The following is a 25,254-nucleotide window of genomic DNA, read 5'->3' as shown; positions in this document are numbered from 1 at the left end:
TGCTGCCCACCCGCCTGAAGTCTCAGGTCGACACAATTTCTCCGGGGTGAAGTGTCGTACTCGGTGTGAACTTGGAACGTGGTGCAACTTCTCTTTCAACCCCATCCTCACTGTATCCAAGTAATGGTCTTGTAATCTTGGAGTCTGACATTATCTTCAGATTTCAGGTCTGAAAGACTTTTTGCTCCTATAGTCATATAGTCTTTTCTGTTTCAGCTTTTGCTTTTCTTTGCTGGCTGTCACTTGGCTTGACTGCACTGTCATCAGAAGATTCTCGTGAACAGGTAAATCCGTCTTGATTTTTCTGCCCATCAGCATCTGTCCATTCTCCAGCGGCGCGCTCCTGTAGATCATGACTTTTTATCCTCTTTTCCATTGTGTGCTTCTTCATCAGTCCTTTGACGGTTTTCACAGAGTTTTCTGTCAGCACTCAGAATTCCGTACGGCAGGCGTAGAAATCTATAGCTACCCTCCGGTTTGTTGAATGTACACAGCCTTGAGGACACGTTGTCCAGCTTCATTTGCCAGAACCCAGAAGAGGCGTCGAGCTTGCTGAACCACCCTGCAACTGCAAACTGTGACATAATTTAATCACTGGTAGGCTGCTAAAAATGTTTGCGCTTGATGGCTTTATTGAAATCGCTTGGATCCAGGAAAACTCTGAGCTGTCCATTAGACTTCTCCACAATGACAAATGAGATTTCACAGTTCATAGGTTCATCAATTTTCTTGACCACGCCCAACTTATCCATACACCGCAATTCCTCCTTGAGCTTCTCTCTCAGTGCAAATGGGACTTTGTGGCAGGCATGGGCAACTACAGTTACAGAGTGAACCTTTTTCTTTGTGCTGTGTTGGCTTTGCAGCATTGTGCATAATGGTTGCCTTCCCCACACTTGTTGCAGGTTTTGCCAAAGGCAGGGCATGTCCTGGGGTTGTGGTAGCCACCAACTTTCCACATGCTTTGTCACCACATGCTGTTGCTTACCGGTAGCTTTCACTGCATGAACTGCACTATCGTGCCTGTGTAGCTGTTTAGCTTGAGCCCTGGTAGTCTCCGCTGCCCTACACATTTTCACTGCCTTGTCCAGTGTTGAACCTTTCTCTCAGTCCATTGTCGGGAATGCCACAGACAATGTGATTGCGAATGAGAGATTCTTTCAATGTCTCAAACTCACATGCTGTTCTTAAAAAGTGCAGTTCTGCTAAATAATGATCAAAACTATCTCCTTGTTTCTGATCAGATGAGAAAAACTTGGCATCCCGGATCTGAAAGCTTTTAAAAATGTCAGTCGCCTCCTCACCGATGATGCGCAGTAGAATTGACCCCTTTTTTTCAGTTTATGAAATGTTGAAACGTTATTTAAATCGCTGCCAATTGTCTGCTAGGTTCCCAATTAATTGCATACATGACAGAGGATGTAGCGTCTCCATTATGGCTAGCTAGCTATCTCTCTCACACTCAATGTTCCGCTTTTGTTGCTTCAGTTTCTTGAACGCCTCTCGCTATGACTTGCCTTTAGTAGCCAGCTAGCAACCGTTATTTCCAGTAACTAACTGCTTTGCTTCAGTTAGCAGGACTCACTTGTCCATTGAAATTTAATCTTTCTTCGGCTTTCTTCTGTGGATTTGTCTCTCTGCCGTTCGTAGCTGGTCTTTTCAACTGAAACGGCTACTTCTTTGCATTCAGTTAATAAATGACACATATTTTTGTGAGCCACTTTTTAAAATCTTTATTGTGTAAGCATTTAAAACTTAACAATTTGAACATCCCCCCTCTCGCGCATGCTCAAGCTGTGCTATGCATTCTGGGTACTGTAGTAAATGTTATCAGATAACATCAGATGTCTGTCTATCTATCTATCTACTGCTGTCTGTCTATCACAGCAGTGTCTCATTCTCAAAAATTACTCATCGTAAAAATGTCAACTTGGCATGGACATGCTCAAAAGACAAAAAACGTGGTCTTATACCACTGCTGTGTGTTCTAATGCTTGTTTACAGTTCTATTTCAAGTATCACTCCGTGGTGAAGCAGCCATTCGAGTCAAAATGAAAAACCGTTAGATGAAGACGACAATCACCTTTCAAGAATGTTGCCCAGAATTTTCAAGCAATTTATGCTTCCTGGCTTGTACGTTTCTTACGTGATTCAGAAACTGATGCAGGTCTTGATTTGTGAGAGAGATTTGTGTCTGTTAGCAGGCAGCTGTAGTGTGACCGAAACTTGTGGACCAGAGGAAGCAGAGCAGCGCTTCTCGAAATAATAAAATGAGTAGACTTATGCAATGTAACCCCACTAATTTTGAACAGTTCTTCATGGGAACATACAAATAAACAACAAAAAAGCATAAACTCTTGTTTGCTCACTCACAGTAGCTTGCAAGCTAACCAGCTAGCGAGTTTAGCAGAACAATGTTAGTGTTGCATAGCAACTGCCTGGCACTATCTGCCAGCAGCAGGAACTATTTTCTTGTTAATTAGATTGTTCATAAAAACTCTTTTAAGTGGATTGTGTTCATAATATTCATATTATTTTGTTTGGTAACCATTTTATAAAATGTATAAATGTTCAGTGTCGAAACTCAAATATAGATAGGCCTATACAAAGTAGTGATGGGAATTCCGGCTCTTTTTAGAGAGCCGGTTCTTTTGGCTCGGCTACCTAAAAAGAGCCGGCTCTTTCGGCTCCCAAATGGCTCTTCAGATTTTTTGGTGTTTAAATGAATTCATTACCAAAAATAACGTAAAATTATATGTTAAATGAATTACTAATGTAAAAACCATACATTATATCAAATGTTTATTATTTATATGGCTTATTATACTGAATAAGGAGCAGAGTGCTACAAAAAATAAATTATAAAGTACAAAAACAAAGACCCAACTCAATTAGACAAAAGGTCCAATCTCTGATTGTATTATTTATTAACTTTTAACTATTTACAGTGAAACAACATAGAGAAGCTTAGAGAATCACACTTTACAAAATAATAACACAATAAGGTTTTTGAAATAAACAATAATAATAATAATAATAATAATAATAATAATAATGACTCAGTGGGTAAAGGCAAGCACTTAAACAAGAACAGCCTGGCACATAAATAAATTTACATCAAGTAACGGTAATGCAGCCTTTAAAACCAGGAAAAAAACAACTTCTGTGCCATAGCAGCAACTTCTGTGCCATAGCAGTATCCAAAATAATAATATCAATATACTGCCCAGCAGCCCTAACAAAGAGAAATAAAAAAGGGTGTAAAGGCAGTATCCAACATTATAAAAAAATATAAATGAAAATGTGTAAAAGAAAAAGAAAAAAGCAGCATCCAGGTAATAGTTTTAAATAGTCTTTAGGGAAGATTAGCATTAAGAAAGGCCAAGTGCCTCAGCTTTGAGGGGCTGATCCTGTTTCTTCTCTCTGTTATTATCTGCCCTGTTTTGGAGAAGATTCTCTCTGAGGGGACTGATGTTGCTACAATGCACAGTCTCCGTACCGTCACGTGTGTAAGACGTGGGTAGACTGAAGCCTTGGTCTCCCACCAGCTCAGTGGGTCTGCACTTCTCTGGAAAAGGGGCTCCTCGAGATAGGATCTCACTTTCAGTATTGCATGTGCTGAGGGATTCCTTCTTGTAGTGTCTCCAGTTGCTCGTTCTTCAAAGAACCTCCAAACAGCAGATGCTTGTGGCTCCTCTTGTTCGGCCTCTGCTGCCTCTTCTCCCCCTTGGCCCCCTGGTAGTGGAGTTGGCTGGCTGCATCTTGCTGCTGATGCAATTATTCTCTGAAGAGCTTCGTCCACAGCTCTGTTGTCATTAAAGGCCAGCTTTTTGAACCTTGGGTCAAGCATGGTGGTTTCTGACAGAACAGTGTTATATTCTATTCTGTGGAACTTTCTGTCCATGGATGCAAAGAGAGCAGCCACTAACTCTGTCACTTTCCCCGTGGTTACTCTGGTCTGGTGCTCACTGGTCACTCTCTGCAGACCCTTGCACAGGATTAGCATTTTGGAGGATGTAACAAAGCTGAAAAAGAGTAAACAATAACTGTTAAAATTATGCTTTGTTTTATTGTACTGCTTTTCATATCAATAATGCAACAACAACTAATAAAAATGATAATAATTGAATAATAATAATAATAATGTGATAACATTTGTACACTGTACCTATCTGCACTGATCTCCACTATGACCTGCTCAAATGGCTCCAGAACAGTGCATGCCTCGTGCAGTACCTCCCATTCCTCTTGGCTCAGAGGATCAGCAGGTGCATTGATAACAGCCAGGGTAGAGATGACTGCATCCTTGGACTCCAGAATCCGTTTTAACATATGAAAGGTTGAGTTCCACCTAGTTACACACTCTTGTTTGAGCCTCAGCTCAGGCACGCCCATCTGGGTAGATTTGAATTTCGCTGTGGCTGTTGTGCTCCTATGGAAGAATTCCACTATCGCCTTCACTTTGTCCACAGTGGGCTTCATCACCTTCAGAGCATCTCTTACAATCAGGTGTCTGTAACCCCGCCCCTCCTCCTCCTGCTCAGTGCAGAGAGAAACACTTCACACATCGTGTAGTTGACCAATCACGTGAGGCTTGAACAGAAAAAATAAAAAACAAAGCGGCTCCCAGGCAGGAGCCGGCTCCCGTAGTTCACTTCAAAGAGCCGGCTCTAAGAGCCGTTTCGTTCGCGACCGACTCATCACTAATACAAAGACATTGAGATGACGACAGCAGGAATGATTTTCGGAAAGCTTTGTACCTGCATGCTTTGTCTCTGTACAAGTGATTCCATTGTGTTTGTCTCTTGTTTCAGAGGCAGGCTGGAACTTTCCTGCTTTTTAAAATTATGTTTACTTTGCCAGGGGTGTTTGCAAATGTGTTCTATACTGTATCAGCATAATTTACAGCTGAATCAAGTCCCATAGAGATCCATTCAAATGCAAAGGTTTTAGTATCATTTGTAAGACAACCTAAAAGATATCCAGACTCTGGTGATGTTGACAGGTCACAGACTTCAGGAGGTCATGGTATACAAAGGATATGCAACCAAATACAAAACATGACCATTTTATTTGACATTATGTTAATTTGTCTCAAGCATTGAAATGGGGGGAACAGCAAGGTCAATTCCTTTGTTTTTGCTATACACTGAAGACAAGACGAGTTTGAGGTCAAAATATGTACTTGACAGATCCGAATTTCAGCTTTTCTTTCCTGCTGTTTTTATCTAGATTTGTTCAACAACTAAAACATACCACCTTTGGTATCAGACCACCCATTTTTTAGGTGAGCAAAAGTATTGGATGGTTTCCAGACCTTAACCCAATTAAGCATGCATTAAACCTCTGAAAGAGGAGATTGAAGGGGAAAACCCCCGAAACAAACAACAACTGAAAGACGCTGCAGTAAAAGCCAGGGAAAGCATCACAAAAGAAGAATGAAACTGTTTGGTGATGTCAATGGGTCGCAGGCTTGGTGCAGTTATTACAAGCAAGGGATATGCTCCCAAATTAGTAGTTTAACACATCTAGGTTTAAATACCAGAAAATAAAAGCTGAAACTATTGTCTTGTGTTGATCTTTTTATTTCAACCCCAAATGTAAATGGTAAATGGTTGGCATTTATATAGTGCCTTTATCCAAAGTGCTGTACAATTGATGCAACTCATTCACCCATTCATACACACACTCACACACCAATGGTGATTGGCTGCCTGCAAGCCACCAACCTGCTTGTCAGGAGCAGTTTGGGGTTAGGTGTCTTGCTCAGGGACACTTTGACGTACCCAGTGCGGATTCGAACCGGCAACCCTCCGTAATGTAGTCAGTGTATTGCAAAAACAAAGAAATTTGCCTTCCTGTTCCAATACTTTTGGAGAGGACTGTATAAAATGTACTGTAATTACTACATGGTAAAACTTGTAGTATACCATTTAAATTGTTAATCTGCACTTTGATCACATGATGACAGAGGGAATAAAACATTAATCAGAAAAAGCAGAAAAGGTGTGTCCAAACTTTTGACTGGTATTGCACATCAAAATCCACACAAAAATGGTTAAGTGAAAACAACATCCATGTTCTGCAATGGCCATCTCAGTATCCAGACTTCCCATCAAAAACCTGTATTCTGAATTGAGGAATTATAGAAAAAGGCTCATGGCTGTCAGCTTTGCCAGGGGTGTTTGCACAAAGTATTAAACCAGGGGTGCAAATAATTGTATAACCTTTTTAGGGAAATATTTGTTCTTTGAAAAATGTGAGACTGGTTGATTCCATTGAATCTTTTATAAAGTACACTACTTTACTACTTCATGTTAATAAAGCTTACAGCAATAACTAAAAGTTTACAGTACTTTTTGTGCATATTTATTAAGGATGCCAGTAATTCTGGAGCCCACTGTATATGACATTACAACCTCATTATTCAACCATGCCACCATGAACATATATTACATTATATTACATGTCATTTGGCGGACGCTTTTATCCAAAGCGACTTGCATTTGATTTAGACTAAGCAGGAGACAATCCTCCCCTGGAGCAATGCAGGGATAAGGGCCCAACAGCTGTGCGGATCTTATTGTGGCTATACCGGGGATCGAACCACCGACCTTGCGGGTCATGTACCTTAACCACTATGCTACAGGCCGCCCTGTGTAATCACACCACCGTGGGAACTTTTGTACATACTGTATAATGTTTTTGACATTCTACAATCGCAGCACGACACACCGACATGACAAGTGAGCAGTTGGTATAAGAAAGAGCCAGTCTCAAATCTGCAAAAGACAGATGAATCATTATTTTTCTCTGTGATCCATCAGAATCCAAACTGCATCAAAAGCCCCATCTTCACCCCAACAACAGGCAGACATGAGCACGGCCTCTTCAATCTGTACCACGCCATGGATGGAGCCACCCACCTTCACATCCTGGTCATCAAGGAGTATGAGATGGCCGTGTACAAGAAATACTGGCCCAACCACATAATGCTGGTTCTGCCCACTGTCTTCAATGGAGCTGGAATTGGTACATGGCTCTTTTTCCCCACTGCACATTGGGGTTGTTGTGCGTACTATCCAGGTGCTTCTCTTGGAGGAACACATACTATGTAGTATAATCAAAATGGTGGAGACAGCCTGAAATAGATTAAATAAATGAGCTACAGTGCCTTGAGAAAATATTTGCCTCAATCCTGATTTCCTTATTGCATACGTGTCACACTGAGGAAACAAATTTAAAAAAACATTATTTCCTATCACCCAAAATGTCATTGCCCCCATAGTTCCTCAATACCTTGCTTGTCTACTTGTATTTGTTATTTTAACAAACCGCTTCTGATTTCTGATGTGTCCAATACACTGAACTCATATGCTCTATGATCCAATACAGAAGGCGGAGGGCAGGAGGCAACATATATGGATTTGCTAAAGATGGGATTGCAAAAGATTAGCCTGGTGGCTAACCATTAATCAAGTGGCTGGCCAGCATTGGGTAATATAGCTGCCAATGTTATGCCTATAAACTTTGTTCATCAGCTGGCTGGCCGTGATAGCTGGGTCCACTGCACAGTCCTACAGCTTATATTTTCAGGATATTCTACTGGCTTATTTCCGCCCCTGGGCAGGGAGCTCATGCCTAAATCCAAAAGACTTAAAATGTCTGATAAAAACAATGAATTGATGCGTTTGTGAGTATGAGTGCTTATGTTACAGAATATGTTCCTTCCAGGCAGGCTACAGCAGACTGAAATCAATTGGTATTAGTAGCAGGAACTAGCGTTGGTTAGCCCTATACCTATAACTAAATACAAACTTGAGTAATGTCAGTTAAATAGCTAACTAAATAGCTTGTGTGGAAATTGAGTACAAAAGCAGTGTTTTACTAATCATATTAGACCATGTTTTTTTTAGCTCATGGTACATGGTAGTCTGCACCGGAGCTAGCAGACTCATGGTGGTGGGGTTGAGAATGGGCTTTAGACACTTCTTTTGTGTAAACACAGAAATCTTGCATGGTATGCCTTTAAAATGTAATATGCAATATTGGAAACCAGGAAGGGAAACCCATTTTTTACGGCACTGTACACTATCTGTTTATTACAATACACTGCTAGGTATGACATTTACTGCACAAATAGTGCCCCAAACAGCTGATGAAAAATAAATAAACAATTCCTACATCCACTCAGGGTGGTATATAGCAATTGATTCAAACAGATGTGGTGTTTTGTTATATTTTGTTATATCTTGTGGTTCATCCACTCTAAACACTACTTAAGCTATGTTTGCTCCTGTTTGATGGGTGTGCTGCTGGGCTGCTTAGGTATAACATTTCGTGCAACCAGAAGCAGTGAGTTGCATATTTAGAATTCACTGTAACACACTGTTGGCCCATCAGCAGCCGTAGTAACAGCGTACTGCAACTGGATAAACAGTGCAGCATTTCCGATCTTCAATGCTGCCTTAAACTTACAATTGCCATAGAGCCTATTTAGCAGTTCCCATCCTCCTATCCACCTTTGCTCTCTGACCAATCTATGTAATCCACTCATAGGTGCAGCACACTTCTTGATCAAGGAGCTCTCCTATCACAATCTGGAGCTGGAGCGCAGCCGGCAGGTGGAACAGGGCAGCCGGCCACAGGATGTGTGGCCCTTTGTTGTCTTAGCTGAGGACTCCTGTGTCATGTGGAATTCTGTTGACTCTGACACTCAGAGGTATCTCCTTCCTCATCCCTCCTCAGAAATTTTACTTTGAGCTGATTTAATTTTCCATTTTTTAGTATAAGTCATGAGCTACAGCAACTCAGGTTATAAGCTACAACTGCAAAATAAGAACTGTGAAAATGAGGAGACAAGCAGGATTGGCATGTACACCTGTGTAAAAAAAGAATCCTGAATAATTGTTTCAGGCTAAAAACCACACAGGACTGTTGTTGTGTACCACTGGTTTAAACACTTACATTATAACTATATATGTCAATTACATCAGCACTCAACCAAAGACACAGGAGCTATGGTATGATGCAGGTACAGTAGCACCCCCATTTAGAAAAGGGGCTGGTGCTTTGGGGTTTTGGGGATCAGAAAAGTTAACAAGTTTCCTAAACAAAAATATGACCAATCTAAATTTAACTTGCAATAATTATTTTGTTAATAACAACATACACTCACTGAGCACTTTATTAGGAACACCTGTACACCTACTTATTTACTTATTATCTAATCAGCCAGTCTTGTGGCAGCAGAGCAATGCATAAAATCATGCATCTATGGGTCAGGTGCTTCTGTTAATGTTCGCATAAACCATCAGAATGGGGATGTGATCGCAGTGATTTCCACCATGGTATGATTGTTGGTACCTCTAGATTGTTAGCAGTCTCTGGAGTTTACTCAGAATGGTGCGAAAAACAAAAAACATCCAGTGAGCGGCAATTATGTGGACAGATGCCTTGTTGATGAGAGAGGTCTACAGAGAATGGCCTGACTGGTTCCTGACAGAAACTCAGATAACCGCTCTGTATAATTGTGGTGAGCAGAAAAGCATCTCAGAATGCACAACACGTCGAACCTTTAGGTGGATGGGCTACAACAGCAAAGGACGACATCCGGTTCCACTTCTGTCAGCAAAGAACAGAAAGCTGAGGCTGCAATGGGCACAGGCTCACCAAAACGGGACAGTTCTGATGAACCTCAGTTTCTGCTGAGGATATTCTGACCCTACAGATGGTAGGGTCAGAATTTGGCGGCAACAGCATGAATCCATGAACCGAACCTGCCTTGTGTCAACAGTCCAGCTGGTGGCAGTGGTGTAATAGTGTGGGAGAAGTTTTCTTGGCACACTTTGGGCCTGTGATCGTTTGAATGCCACAGCTTATTTGAGTATTGTTGCTGACCATGTGCATCTCTTCATGGCCACATCTTCTAGTGGCTACCGCCAGCATGATTATGCACCATACCACAAAGCAAAAGTTGTCTCAAACTGGTTTCATGAACATGAAAATGAGTTCAGTGTTCTTCAGTGGCCTTCCCAGTCTCCAGATCTGAATCCAATAGGACACCATGGGATGTGGTGATTCGCAACATGAATGTACAGCTGCAGAAATTGCATGATGCAATCATGTCAACATGGAATAGAATCTCAAAGGAACATCTCAACATCTTGTGGAATCCATGCCACGAATAATTGAGGCTGTTTTGAGAGAAAATGGAGGCTCTACCCAGTATTAGTATAGTGTTCCTAAAGTTCCTCAAGTGCTCAGTGAGTGTGTGTTGCACTGCAAATTATTAATATATATTAATAATATACTTTTCGGTAAACCTGTACACCATCTTGTTAATGCAAATATTTCATCAGTGAATCATGGCAGCAACGAAATGCTTAATAGCATGCTGACATGGCCAAGAGGTTCAGCTGTTTTTCAGACCAAATGCCAGAATAGAGAAGAAATGTGATATAAGTGACTTTGACCGTGCAATGATTGTTGGTGGTTGGAATATCTCAGAAACTGCTGATCTCCTGGGAGTTTCAAGCACAACAGTCTCTAGAGTTTGCAGAGAATTGTGCGAAGAACAAAAAAAAGCAGCAGTTCTGCAGGCAAAAATGCCTTAAAAATGCTATTAATGAGAGAGGTCAGTGGAGAAGGGCCAGCCTGGTCAAAGCTGCCAGGAAGTTGAGAGTAATGCAAATAACTACACAACAGTGGTATGCAGAAGAGCGTCTCTGAACTCTTAAGTTGATAGGCTACGGCAGCAAAATAAGTTGACAAAATAAGTTTAATAAATACCTAATAAAGTGCTCATCGTTCCTATAAATAAGTAATCCATTGCCTGAAATTTGTCATCTGTGGCTTCCCATTAATAACTCATGCCCTCGAAGTAGTCATCTGCGTCCACCAGTTATTTATTCTAGTTATTCTAGTTAGTTCCCAAACTTCATATTCAAATGTATACATTTATTGATTCATTTATTTTTAATTTATTGATTAATTTCAAAGGGCAAATGCACATGAATCAACATTTCATTTTCCACATCAATGTAAATGTGAGTTAAATTTCATCCGTAGTCATTAAAAAAAATTACCTCATGTTATCAATACATTACTACAAGAAATATAACAATCCATAAAATGCATTATGATGATTACAGTAGTACATTAAAACAGTGAAGATGTATTTCTGTTTTCTAAAACATCATTCTAAAACATCACCAGCTTGCTCAGTTGAGTACTAAATTACATACTATAAATAATGAATGAATGCCCTGTAAATGTGTCTAATTACAACCCCCCCTCTCCAACCCACCATAATTGCTCTGCAATGGTCCTTCTTGCTAGTGGTGGTGCTACAATAGTGGAGAGGAACATTTCTCTGAAGCAGGTGCTGCAGCAAATGGAGTCATCCCCAGATGTGACACAGTACGGTCTGTGTGGGCTCAGGAAGTGGTCCAGTCAGGGCTCTGGGCCTGGCCGAAATATGGAGCCCTTCACCCGTGGACACTTGCACGACTTCACGCTGCTGAATGTGGACCTCACTCAAGATGTACAGTACAACCAGAACAGGTTAGCGAAGCATGGAGCAAATTTAGTGCCAATATTATTCACAGATATTTTACGCAAAACAAAACTACAAATCCTATAGTTCTCCAACTACAAATTGCAGACGAATCCCAATCCCTCATCTCATACAGGCAGAGGGTAAGTCTAGCAAACAATGACCATTGGACTGAATATTTAATTTATCTCAATTTTATTTTGTTTCCTCTGGCCGACATATGCAACTGAAAGATGCCATAGCAGAAAGATGCCAATTTCTAGAAATTACAATGATTCTAAATGCTCTTCTTTTTGTCAGAGAGGTTAACCTTAGGTGGCATAATTGGCAAGGCTGCTTGCTGTCTGATAAAACAACTTTAGTATACAAATAAATAAACATTTTAGAAAAAATTGACACTGTGTTTTATATAAAAGATCAGTTTGAAATTTGACTTCAGCCAAGCACAAAAACATTCTGTTGCTACTTTATATAGTGGGCTCCTGAATTATTGGCACCCCTTACTGGCAATGCACAAAAAAAGCTCCAAGACTCCAAAACTCCCGAAAAAACTTTTATTTATATAAAACCGAGATAAACTCAAAATACTGAACATGTGACAAGTGCTGTACTTTATAAATCTTTCAATAGAACCAATCAAAATCAAATATTAATAAAAAAAAAAAAAGATTTCACCAAAATCAAGGTTCTATAATTATTGGCACCCCTGGTTTATTACTTGGTGCATCCAACTCTGGCAAGAGTCTTTTCCTGTAAAGCGTGACAAGGTCAAGGAACACATTTGGAAGGATTTTGGACCATTCTTCTTTGCAGATTCTTGCAAGATCAATCTTAACAATCTTGGGTTTGCACTTATCAACTGCCCTCTTCAGTTCACCCGACAGGACTGGATTGAGGTATGGTGTCACTGCCGAACATAGAACATAGAACACGGAACCATTTCTGTGTAGATTTTGAGGTATGCTTTGGCTCATAATCTTGCTGGAAAATCCATCTACAGCCAAGTCTCAGCCTTGTGGTAGAGACAACCAGATTATCACCCAAAATATTTGATGGAATCCATTATACTATTGACCAGTGCCCCTGGACCTCTGAAATTAAAACAGCCCAAAAACATCAGTGACCCACAACCAAATTTCACTGTGGGTATGACGCATATCTAATTTTATGGATTTCTGTTTCAATGCCAAACATGCCAATGCTTGTCCTGACAAAAATATTGAATGATCTCTATAGAGGAACAGTCCAAAATCCATCTAGATGTGTTCCTTAACCTTGTCAAGCATAAGAGGGACATACTCCATGCTGTTATCCTTGCCAGAAGTGGATGCACCAAGTAATAAACCAGGGGTGCCAATAATGATGAAACCTTGATTTTGGTTTGTTGAAACATTGAAACATTAATAAATTACAGCATAGTATTTTTTGGCATTTTGAGTTTATCTCAGTAATCATATTATTTAAGTAATATTTGCCAGTCAGAGGTGCCAATAATTCTGGAGCCCACTGTATATTCTTCTTCTCATTTCCTCTTTATCTTAGGTTCACGTGTGATGACGTGGACTTCAACCTCCGTGTGCACAGCGCTGGGCTGCTTATCTGCCGCTTCAACAGGTTCAGCGTTATGAAGAAGCAGATCATCACTGGAGGGCATTGCTCTTTCGTAATCAAAACCAAGGTTGGTACCAGTTACAAGCACCACATCCTGTCCATTCACATCATCTTTCATTCTGTGTGGCACCTTAGAGCTAGCTGAAGAGCATATAGGAATATTCAGAACCATACACTTTTGAGTTTTTAGTCACCATTCATATACATTAAAAATTTAATACAAATATTGCATATATGCAAACAGAAGATAAAATGAATAGTTTTCTTTTGATTATACTGATTTATTAACCCTTCTTTACCCTGAAATGTGTAGCATGGGTGGTTTGAGAATGCATTGACAGGGTGGGCATTTTGAAATATCAGTTTGGCTTCCTTTTCAAATGTAATGAGCACACTTCATGCATCAATTTTGATTGTTGCGAACAGACAATTAAACAAACCAAAGAAGTGGCTGACCATTATAGCAGGTTGTAACATTAATAGCATACTCTGTAGGATTGTCAACTTAAAAGGAGGAACATGGTGGTTGAATGTGACACTTGCCAGTCATCTTTAGGTTAATAATCTTTGTGCATAATCTTTCTTTTTATTCAGTAATTTAAATGTGTTTTAAAACATATTTTTCTAAGCCTAAATTTCCCACTATATATGTTCACCCAGACTGTCTCGGCAGGGTAATGAGAACTGTCAATACGCTATGATTGACAGACTGAGCTCCCACTTTCCACTTTTCCATTGATGTTTGTTACCATAGCTACCTCCATGATACACGTTCATCTTGGGAGACTGAATTTTCACAAGCTAGCTAACTTAGTATATCAACTATCGATAGCTAAGCTAAGGACGCTGACTTATTAAATGATCATTTTTCGCCAAGTTAAGATTAAAGCAAACTAGCTAGCTAACATTATCGATAATGTCACCTTATGAAAGCAAACTAGCTAACATTAGCTAGCTAGCTAAATTAATATAATCAGAAATAGTGGCTATTCGCTGCCCGAATAGAGGCCCGAATAGAGGCAAGCAGTGTAAACTATGGGTCACGAGATATAGGGAATAGTTATCCTCGTGTGACGCACTACGAGGAGAACATTCTCAACCGGTATATGAGAACATTATTTTAATACTTTCATCGTGTTTCTTCAATGTCCACTTGTGCAAATTGCATATAAAAACCTAGAAGGTGTGACCAACCACCGTGTTACTCCTTTAGAATATTATAAAACAATCATGCTCATTATTATGATGCGATGGCAACATGTGTCTGTTCACTTCTGCCCAATACCTTGCTTATCTACCTGTATTTGCTATTTTAAAAATAGTTTGGGATGTTTCTTGGTATGACTGTATACTGTATCTGAAAAGCATGTGGCCAACTGAAGGAGTAAGAGGAGTGCCTGGGGAAACGTAAGGATTGGCTGTACAGCTGCGGGTGGGTTAGTGAAAGAAAGGGTTGTCTTGGTAGCTAACTGCCAGTAACCCAGTGGCCGGTCAGTATTCAGTAACGTTAGGCTGCCATTAATAGCTAATTAGTTCAGTTATGTTTGATAATGTTAGCTACCTGGCCATGACGGCCTGAGAATTTGATTTGGGTCCGATATTTTACAAAGTAACAAATTAAAGGTACAGTAGGTAAGCTTTTTGTGATAAAACATTGTAAGACCATTGTAAATCCCTTCCTATCATTGAAAAAAGCTCACTGACATGTTGACTCACCCTCTGCCTGTGTTTATAATCCTTAAATTTGGGTTTCAAAATATACAGTTGATGGCCCGACACTGTTTGTACCAAAACATTGTTCTTGGCTGGTCACCTAACACCTCAGCCATACTGAATTATCAAGGGGGGGGGTTAAAAACAAACGCCCAGCACCACCAGAGAGGACGCCAGGGTCTTAGCTGGATGTGAAAGGGAGTTTACTACTTGCTTTGGTGATAATGACCACATCACCCAATGCCCATTTGGTTTCCTTCCTCACATCACATGCATACAAAATAATGTTTTGGGGCAGGTTTGGGGCATAAAAGCTGATTCTTATATGACATGATTGTGTGATTGAACTGCCTTGTTTTACCTGGTATGTTTCATACTATAGTTAAAGACTATTTTTGCTATATTAATACATTGTTGTTGACCTGAATATGTACAAGTTTTACTTCTGGACCTAATTCCTACATTTATTGGCAAGCTAATTCAAGCTCATTGGTTGAAAATTGGTTGTAATTGCCACAGCCAATGGTATTTCAACATCAGCTTGTTTATAGAGAAGGGGGAGGGAAAAACAGCGTTGTGGTTTGAAGGTGTTTGTTGCTGCTATTCCTCTCTTGACCGTTAGAAGTCTGAAATGACCTATTGTGCCTTTAAGGCTGGAGTATAAGATCTCTGCTCATATGAGCTTGCTATCGTTAGCTAGGCAGGTAATATGAGAGGTTGCATTTTTCACTAAATTCATATATCTAGCTATGAAAACAAAACCTTTGGTTAAGAGTGAGAATCATTTCAACCATAAAAATTATTTCACTAAGTTCTCAGCCAAAGGTTTTATTTCAATCAAGTATTAATTGAACCTCTTGGTGTAAAAAGTAATTAATTACAAAAATGTTTGCATTTGTGAAATGTTTGCATTTGCTGAAAGCCTCAAAAGACAGGAAATGAAATTGATCAGCCCACTCTCCATCAAGGTATCAGCACAGATCTTTGACAACATGCTACAGCCCTGTAGTTTATATTAATTTTTTTGTAGAGGAAGACTCATTAATACCCAATTATTTGCATAGCATTAACATGCCAGCATATTATTATTTATATTCTTGCATTATTACATAATAATATTTATTCCTGCGGTGGCAACCAAAATTATTTGTGGGTGACACTATCGTTGAGTGACTGTGAATGCACATTAATTGGTCAATTACTTTTGGACAAATATCAATAATTATGTATAGGCCCACATACGTACTTGTAATGTAGGCTATATATCTGCTTCTAGCTATTATCCAGAATGACATGCAGTAAGCCTATATGAATAAGGCCATAGCAGTATACACTCTATACTGTACAATATACACTTTAATGCAGGATACATTAATACATTAACCCATAATGAAAAAGTGAAAACATGTTTTTAGATTTTTTTTGCTAATTTATTAGAAATAAAAAACTGTAATCTTTACTTACAGACCCTTTGCTGTGGCGCTCCAAATTGTGGTCAGGTGCATCCCGTTTGCTTTATTAATCCTTGAGATGTGTCTAGAACTTGATTGTAGTCTCCTGTGGCAAAGTGAACCGATTAGAACGGCGCACACCTGTGTATATAAGGTCCCAGAATTCTCATGGCAAGTCAGGACAAAAAGCAAGCCATGAAGTCCAAGGAACTCTCTGAAGACCTCTGCAATATAATTATGATGAGGCATAGACCAGGGGAAGGCTATTATACCATTTTGGAAGCTTTGAATGTTCCCAGGAGCATAGTGGCTAATTGTGAATGGAAGAAGTTTGGAACCACCTGAACTCTTTCTAGAGTTGGCCATCTGGCCAGACTCAGTAACCAAGCAAAAAGGACCTTGGTCAGGGAGGTGACCAAGAATCCAATGGTCACTCTAACAGAGCTTTGAAAGTGAAGAATGAAGAATGAACACAGCCAAATACAGAGGTTCTTGAAGAAAATATGCTACAGAGGGCACACAACCACAGAATAGGGCACATGCCCTGGTCTGACCTTTAAGCAGGACAATGACTCCAAGCATACAGCCAAGACAACACTGGAGTGGCCTTGGGACAAGTCTCTGACTGTCCTAGAGTGGCCCAGCCAAGCCCAGACTTAAACCCCATAGAACATCTGTGGAGAGACCTAAAGATGGCAGTTCACAGATGCTTCCCATCCAATTTGACAGCTTGAGAGGATCTGTCAGGAATGGGGTAAACTGCCAAAAATCCAGTTGTGCAAAGCTTGTCGAGACTTACCCAAGAAGACTCAAAGCTGTAATTGCTGCCAAAGGGGCTTCTACAAAGTACTGAATTAAGCGTATTTTTTATAAATTTGCAAAAATGTCTAAAACGTGTCTAAAAATGTTTTCACTGTCATTATGGCTTATTGAGTATAGATTAATGGGCAAAAATGGCAATTTTATCTATGTAAAATGTGTACAAAAATTGAAAGGGTCTGAATACTTTCTGATGCCACTGTATATAGCACTTTTCCGGACACTCAAAGGACTTACAGTGATGAGGGGGATACTCATGTGCCAGAACGCTCACCAAACACCAGCTAAGGTAAAGAGGGGGAGAACACTGTTTTTGCCAATTGAATCCAATGCTGATTTTATAGCCAAATGTCACTGAATGGCAAAAAAAAAAAAAAATTCCATTGACCCGGTGTCCCAGGACTAAATCCTGTTTTTAGATGAGAGGAATGAAGACCAGCAAATCTACCACCCATAATAGCCAGGTTTGAGTATCCCTGTTATAAGTAATCAATGTAGTAATTATGGAGTCTTCTGTAATTTCAGGTGACAGATGTGCCAACCACGGTCCCTGCCTCCCAGTATGTCTGCGCCCCTGATAGCAAACACCCATTCCTGGCTGCACCTGCCCAGCTGCTATTGGAGAGGTATCTGCAGCACAGCAGCCAAAGCCTGTTTCCTCTCGCTGCCCGAAATTCCAGCCACCCTGTGCTCTCTGTGGACGGTTACCTCAACCTGGGCTCACAGGTACTCTACTCCAGGGCTTCTCAAACATTTCTCAGCTTTACAAAAAAATGTGTCCGTTTTGATTTTGGTCAAAAAATCTGATTTGTAATCTTAAAATACTCATTCAGAATTCAGATATAAATCCATTACGCATCACAATGAAAAAATCAAAAAATAATAATAATAATAAAATCTACCATGGCCGGTCACATTTCCTGTTGGTCCTCCACATTCTTCTTTGCTTGTGCATCAGCTGTAGCATTGCAAATGAAGTGGTGGCGAAAATGACGCATATGTTAATTGATCGTGATCTGTCAAAACATTCCTTCCAGATTGGGCTAACGTAAACTCACCGTGTTCCAAACAGCAGCCGCTTCCACCAGAAGTAAAAAAAAAAAAAAAAGGTGATATGGAAGTATTTTTGTATTTGTCATGATAGTTGCAGTGTTTGGAACATTGTGAGCTAACTTGGCATTCGGAACAGGGTGAGTTTACATTACCCAAATCATTAAGCCAGCTAACGCAATAAATAATAGTTTGTTGCTGGAGATCAGATACTATTCAAGCTGACAGCAAGCCTGTTATTATGCTGTTGAACTATTAATTTGGGCATCCTGTCACAAAGTGCTGTCTGCAATATTACTCACACTCTGTTATGTAGAATTTTTTTTTTTTAATTACCCCTATTTTCAGTGGAGTTTTTTTCCACCTGCAGTGCCTATTCTCGAATTCTACCGGTACGTCACACTAGCCCTAGAAGTTGCCCTCGATATGAGTGCTGACATTTATTGTAAATATAGTAATAATGCTATACTGCAGTCCTACTAATGTTATAAGAATAGTAACAGCTGTAACCTACTTACCCATTAGTGGGGAAACTGCCAGACTACTCCCACATCAGTGGATACAAAAAAAACTTGACTCACTGAAGAAATGCAGACAAAGATGCTCCTAATAAAACAATTTGCTACACATCAATAATGCTAAAAACAATAATGATTTATTTCAATAAACATAGGCTAACGTAGACTCACCGCCCTGTTCCGAACAGTTTTTGGCTATCCCAGACACTTACCTACATAGAGAAAACAAATAAGTAAACAACTTGTCTATATGTGACTCATAACAAGTTTTTATGAAAACGTAAGGAAGGAAACGTGTGAATTAATAGGCTATCTAGGTAGAATGCGTCTTTTATTTTAAAATGACAGGATGCTTTCACAGGACTGCTAACAACACTAAATCAAACAGAGTGTTTTAGTGTCTTGGATAGTCAATAAGCAACCATAATCATAAACCACATTCCTCAGGAGAAAAACTAGCATTGTACAGATATCAACTTCTGGTGGAAGTGGTTGCTTCCCAGTGTTCTGTTCTGAACAAGGTGAGTTTACGTTATGCTTATACAAATAACCCGCAGCATGCCCACAAATTCTGCCTCCCACCAAAAGATCATAAATACATTATGGAGCTCGTTGACACCCCCAGACCTATGTCTTGCCCCCAAACTCTCCAGACCCTCCAAAGCAGTGGCTGATGGTCCAGTTTTTACACCGAGGTCACTTCTGGTTGTCAAACTGTGACAACCGCTCAAAAAACTTTGAAGGCTGATTTCATCAAACCACTTCTGTCAGACACGTACTTTAATAAGCCATATCTCCAAAACGGATTGGCCAATCCCAAGAAGTGATAACTCGCGTAGCTCTGAGAAAATGAGTTCCGGACCCCCAAGAATATCGTGAAGCAATCCTCCAACGACCATGTACACTACTTGACTTTGAGGAAAGTCAGCAATCACAGATATTCACCACACGCTCACCTAGGCTCACTGACTGCACAGGAGACTTAAGAGTAAGAAATATACTTTATTCATCAATACACAAACAGCCATGAAGATCTCCTTTATAGAACTCCGAGCTATCAAAGCTTCACACCATCTTACTGGCAGGAACGGTAACTCCACACTCGCGTATATATCCTTAATGTGATACGTAGAAACAAACATGAACTAAGAAGGGAAAGAAAAGCATACGTACCTTGGCCAAAAGGCTTATGTGAAAGTAACCCAACTACACAATCAGCCAAGGGGATATCCGACGTAGATCCCCAGATTATCGGGGGTGGCAGGGGTCTCTCTGTTACCTCCGAGAGTGGCAAATTGAGACTTATGCTGCATATTCAATGACAGACAAAGACAACGACGAGCACAAAGTGACAAAAAGAACCACCTCGCTATACTAAAGTAATATCAGGCGGCTGCCAAACTGGGAAACCACGCACTACGGGCGCACAACGGCAAGACGAATTTCCACATACATTATGATAGAAGGAATACCGATTGATCCCTTACGCGTGATTTAAATCTGTAGGGAGTCTGAGTCTTAATTACCAGAGCGTCTCAGTACTCCTTGGTCCACTTTAACTCAACCAAAAGCTCCTTCCTTCCTAAATGTAGCTTTTAAACAAGGCCGACTATGTGGATGAACAGCCAATGAGAACGAGCATGTGGAAAAGAATGCAATAAACTCAAAACTCTAACACTTGGCCTGGACAGTAGGAGGCATGACAGAGCCTAAGGCACAGGTGTCAAACTCCAGTCCTGGAGGGCCGCAATGTCTGCTGGTTTTCAGGTTGTTCTCAGAACCTGTTTAAGTCATTGATTGGCTAAAGAATCGACACCTTGTTCAGGGGACCTTAATTGACAGCTGATTGAAAGGAAACCTCAAAAACCAGCAGATACTGCGGCCCCTTAGGGATTCAGTTTGACACCCCTGCCCTAAGGTGACGGAGAATTGCTACATGTTTAGACTGCATCGGGACAGGTAAATTAGAATTGTCACACCTCACATACTGCACAAATTAAAAAATAAATAATAAATAATAAATAATTCAATGAGAAACGGGGCTTAAATAGAAAAGACACGCAGCTGACCTTCATCGGCAATCCAACCACACACGGCAGACAATTGGAATCAGTCGTCAGTACGAGGAAATTGATTACCTAATCAGCATTCATTGCCAAAGTGAAATCAATTATGAAATAGGCAGAAATGCGACAAGTGGCGCAAAAAAGGTAGTGCCTGGAAATTCTTTAAGAGTCGAGCCGAGACCATGACTGATGAATGCACCAATATAGAGATGAATGCAGCAATATAATATTGAAGAAAACCTGCTCCAGACCGTGACCTCAGACTGGGGCAACGGTTCACCTTTCAGCTTGAGAGGATCTGCCAGGAAGAATGGAATACACTGCCGGAATCCAGGTGTGCAAAGCTTGTAGAGACTTGAAACAAACTCAAAGCTGTAATTGCTGCCAAAGGGGCTTCTACAAAGTACTGAATATAGCATCTGAATACTTATGTAAATGAGAGTTTTTGATTTGTAAAAATATCTGTTTTCACTTTGCCATTATGGTCATGATAGGCAAAAATGAAAATTTCATCCATTTAAAATTTAATTTACAACACAATAAGGTGTGCAAAAAGTGAATGGGTCTGAAAAGGGGCATGGTTTGGCATGGGTCATAGTAACATTAATTAATGCTATTAATTTCCAGAATCAATCACAGAGCCAGGGCCTTGCTAGCCATCTTAAAATATTGCTACAGCCAAAAACTGTACACTAGTTAGCTAATGACGGTCTGACAACATGTCTTCTCATCAACATACAATGTACAATACCATGTATAACATGGTCTCTTTTAGTTGTCAAACGTTTTGTCATTAGTCTGCTTTTTTAAGCCATCCATTCATGTTTTCTCTTTTCTGTAATCCACTTTTGTGTTTATCGGGCATTTTAACTCCCATCTTTGTCTCATTGTCACTACCTAGCAGATAACTGACCTTAATTTCACAGCCACAGACTGTAACAGCAGCCACCACACTTGACAGCAATGGCATGTTATCCAGCAAACTTTGCATATCAGAATAGAAGGGAATACTAGGCTTACTGCCAAAAAAAGTTAATAATTAAATGAATATGGTTTGCAATTAGATTTTCTAAATAAGTCCAGCTACATTAAAGATAGGAGGATATTAAGGATTTTCTATGAAAGCTCACTGGTTCTGTGTACCCATTTTATTGTTGAAATGCTATTTTTCTCATGACCATTGTTTTATATACACATATATTGCTTCTTGTGGAGTCCTGGCATAGACAGTGTGGTGATGGAGCATGGATGTGTTTTAGGTGATGGTCTGCTATGTCAGCTCTCGTCCCCATTCCATCAACATCAGCACCACCGAAGTGCTCTTCAGTGGACTCCTGCTTTACTTCTGTGACTCCTTTGTCACTGCCAGTTTCCTTAAGAAGTTTCACTTCCTCAAAGGTGAGCCGCTTTCCAGCTAGCCAAGTAGGATTTTTGATCTACTTTGTTTTAAGCTGTGAAGATGTGCGTTCCTGATTTTGCCTACATTTACAAAGAATTAAAATACTATTTAGTTTTGTACAGGTAGCAGTTGAAATTGTACTTCCCTCTTGGGTCTTTCAGCGCACTTATCCCTGGTTATGGGTATGCACTTTTTTGTACGTTGCTCTGGATAAGAGCGTCTGCCAAATGCCATTAATGTATGTAATGTAAATCCAATTTTTTGACCTGGTGTCCTTTACTTGATTGGTTTGTTTAGACTCTTATATTGCATTCTGACATGATATGCAAATTTCTCCAATTAGTTCATATGTCAAAAAAATCTGATTGATGTGAAATCATTTTTTGCAATGTAGCTAAAGTATAAGGCCTCAATTGTACATGGCTTGTACTATGGCATATATCCAGATCCAAACTGAATCACATCTGGAGGTGGTCAGGTCAGATTCCACATGTGATCAGATTTGAATATACGTAAATGTTCCAACATACATCTTGTCATGTTGCCAAAATTCTACTGACAAATAGCCTCCCATAATAAGCATTCGGAGTAGCAAGTCACCCAATTGCAAAGCTCGTCCTTGGATCTGAACTAAAACTAAAAGATGTCCAAGAAAAGTACTAGATATAAACATATGTGAGCTGATTAAGATAGTCATAAGGCACAATAGGTTGTATTGTTTTTGTTCTTAGTCAGCACTTCATCATTTGATGAATTAAAGTAGTTGATTGCAGTTAATTTGCCCCATCTGGTTTCTTTGGTCTCAACTGCTTGCTGTGTCTAAGGTGGAAACAAAAACCTGTGGCTCTTCAGGACCATGGTCAGGGAGTAAAATGTGCAGGTTGGTTAACTGGGTTCTTTCCCTGGCATAGGTGCCACACTGTGCGTGATCTGCCCAGACCGCAGTACGCTGCGTCAGACTGTGGTGCGGCTGGAGCTGGAGGATGAGTGGAGACTCCGCCTCCGAGATGAGTTCCAGACTGCCAATGCCAAGGAGGACCACCCTCTCTTCTTCCTCACAGGAAAACACATTTGAACGAGTTGGGGGTGGATGGGAATAACCGTAAATTAATAATAATTCCTTTTTTCAGTGCTTGTCTTGCATTTGCACATAGCTTCAAAATGTGTTCCACACATTTTAAAAGAGTGACAAAGCAAATGATAAACAGAGCATTTTGTACTTGGTCAAGCTCCTTCATGAATATTCATAAGATGCATCCGATGCATTTCTATGCTTTAGCTTTTAACAATGGGCAGTCACAGCTTTCCCTTTTAAGAAGGTAAGATTTAGTGAGTGTGTAGAATGTGTTTTTACTTTTCACTTATGTGGAGCAAATGTGGAGAAATATGTATGATTAATAGGTATTCTAAAACTATGGAACTGTGTGTTCCAATTAACAGTGATTATTATAAAAAATGTTTTGTGGAATTACCAACGCCAAAGAAAAGCAGAAAACCAAAAGCTGTATAAATCCAAGTTGAAAAGAGATATTCGTTTGTGTCATGTTAAAAGGCATAATTGTGTGAGATATACTGTCAGGTTATGTTTTTGTTCATTCTTTTTATATTTACAGCCTTGCTAATTACAGGAATGCAAGCAAAGGCTATTTTCTAAAACAATTTAAGAATGATGTTCTGTTTTATGTAAAATATATGTATATATAAAATATGTTTGAGCTATGTTATGAGCCAAGCTGCTGGCTTGTTTTGTTTGTGATGAATTTGTGAACACATTAATGAGCCACTGGCACTGTGTGAACAAGGAACATTCAAATCAAATCATTGAATCAAATGAAATAAAATCAAATAAAACAATATAACCGCTAGCAGGTCCAATCAGCATGTGGCAAGTGTTACGTTGTAAGGACACATACAGTGCAGTCCGTAAGTATATGGACAGTGGTACAATTTCTATTCTTTTCTACTCTTTACTCCAGCCAGGGGCAGAGCTAGCATGAAGCATGGCCACCCCTCTGGCCACCCCATAGATGTGATAGTCTGTATACGTTTACCATTTTTTAAACAGTTAACTGTTTAACCGATATTGCTTATGGCTGCTAGGGGTCAGATCATATTTATGAAAAAAAAAAAAGCAGCCTACTGACAAAAATGTAATTGCATTTATTTTGGACTTCATTTTGGGGCATCTTAAAAAGTGTCAACATTGTAAGTCAGGTAATAGCCTAAATTAAAGATTTGCATAGAAATTTTCATTTAAACATTTACGTCTACATTGACATCATGGTCACAGATCGTAGTTAAGCCCTGCAGGCATGCTAGTCAATCAGTCAATTAAAATGATAATTCTTCATGTTTTCATCCCTCTTGTCTATGGCTTCTGCCTGACAGACTTGATTGGCATGAAATGTGTCCAATCTCCTGCTGCTGAGAACTTTGTTATAGACTGGAATGTACACTCAAAAGAGACAGGCTTATTCAGCTCAGCCAAAAGTGTTCCTTTTAAAATTGTTCACTCACGTACACACATCATTTTATACAGACTGTATCAGTATTTAATTAATATTAAGATTAACCAGATATAGATTGAATAGAGATTTGCCTGCATAACAGAGTGGAAAACTGTAGTAGCTGTGCTTCAGGTGCTTTGTGAATAGGTGTTTGGAACATTGTGGGCAGAGGAGGTTCCTTTAAGGCAGGGGTCTCCAATCTTATCCTAAAAGGGCCGGCGTGGGTGCAGGTTTTTGTTTTAACCCAGCAGTAACACACCTGATTATACTAATGAACTAATCGTGGTCTTTAATCAAGACCTAGATGAGTAGAATCAGCTGTCTTAGTCCTGTGCTAAAACAACAACCTGCACACACACCGGCCCTTTCTGGATAAGATTGGAGACCCCTGCTTTAAGGCAACAGGTGAAGCGGTGCTTCACCAAAAAAAAAAGAACATGCATATCACATATAACACATTTATTTCATGTTAAATTATCATAACAATGACTGTTCCCTTTGTGGAGCAAAAAAAAAATCCCTATGTTCAAAATCATGTCTGTTACAGCAAAAGAGCGCCCCCA

The 25,254-nt window shown here is 39.8% G+C and overlaps 1 protein-coding gene across 1 annotated transcript in view; it reads left to right on the top strand.

Annotated features, from left to right (window-relative positions):
• Positions 1-23,560, top strand: part of greb1 (growth regulating estrogen receptor binding 1) — a 68,902-nt gene extending 45,342 nt beyond the window's left edge. The window contains exons 22-28 of the mRNA XM_061242531.1: positions 6,828-7,032; positions 8,560-8,722; positions 11,341-11,565; positions 13,100-13,235; positions 17,677-17,877; positions 22,045-22,183; positions 23,096-23,560. Of these exons, the coding sequence (XP_061098515.1) occupies positions 6,828-7,032; positions 8,560-8,722; positions 11,341-11,565; positions 13,100-13,235; positions 17,677-17,877; positions 22,045-22,183; positions 23,096-23,259 (1,233 nt within the window). The 3' untranslated portion in view covers positions 23,260-23,560. The remainder of the gene's footprint in view (positions 1-6,827; positions 7,033-8,559; positions 8,723-11,340; positions 11,566-13,099; positions 13,236-17,676; positions 17,878-22,044; positions 22,184-23,095) is intronic.
• Positions 23,561-25,254: the final 1,694 nt, after the last annotated feature.

The sequence above is a fragment of the Conger conger genome, chromosome 5, assembly GCF_963514075.1.
Source record: "Conger conger chromosome 5, fConCon1.1, whole genome shotgun sequence".
Lineage (NCBI taxonomy): Eukaryota > Metazoa > Chordata > Actinopteri > Anguilliformes > Congridae > Conger > Conger conger.
Note: the sequence above shows the minus strand (reverse complement) of the source record. Positions and strands in the feature narration are given on the sequence as shown.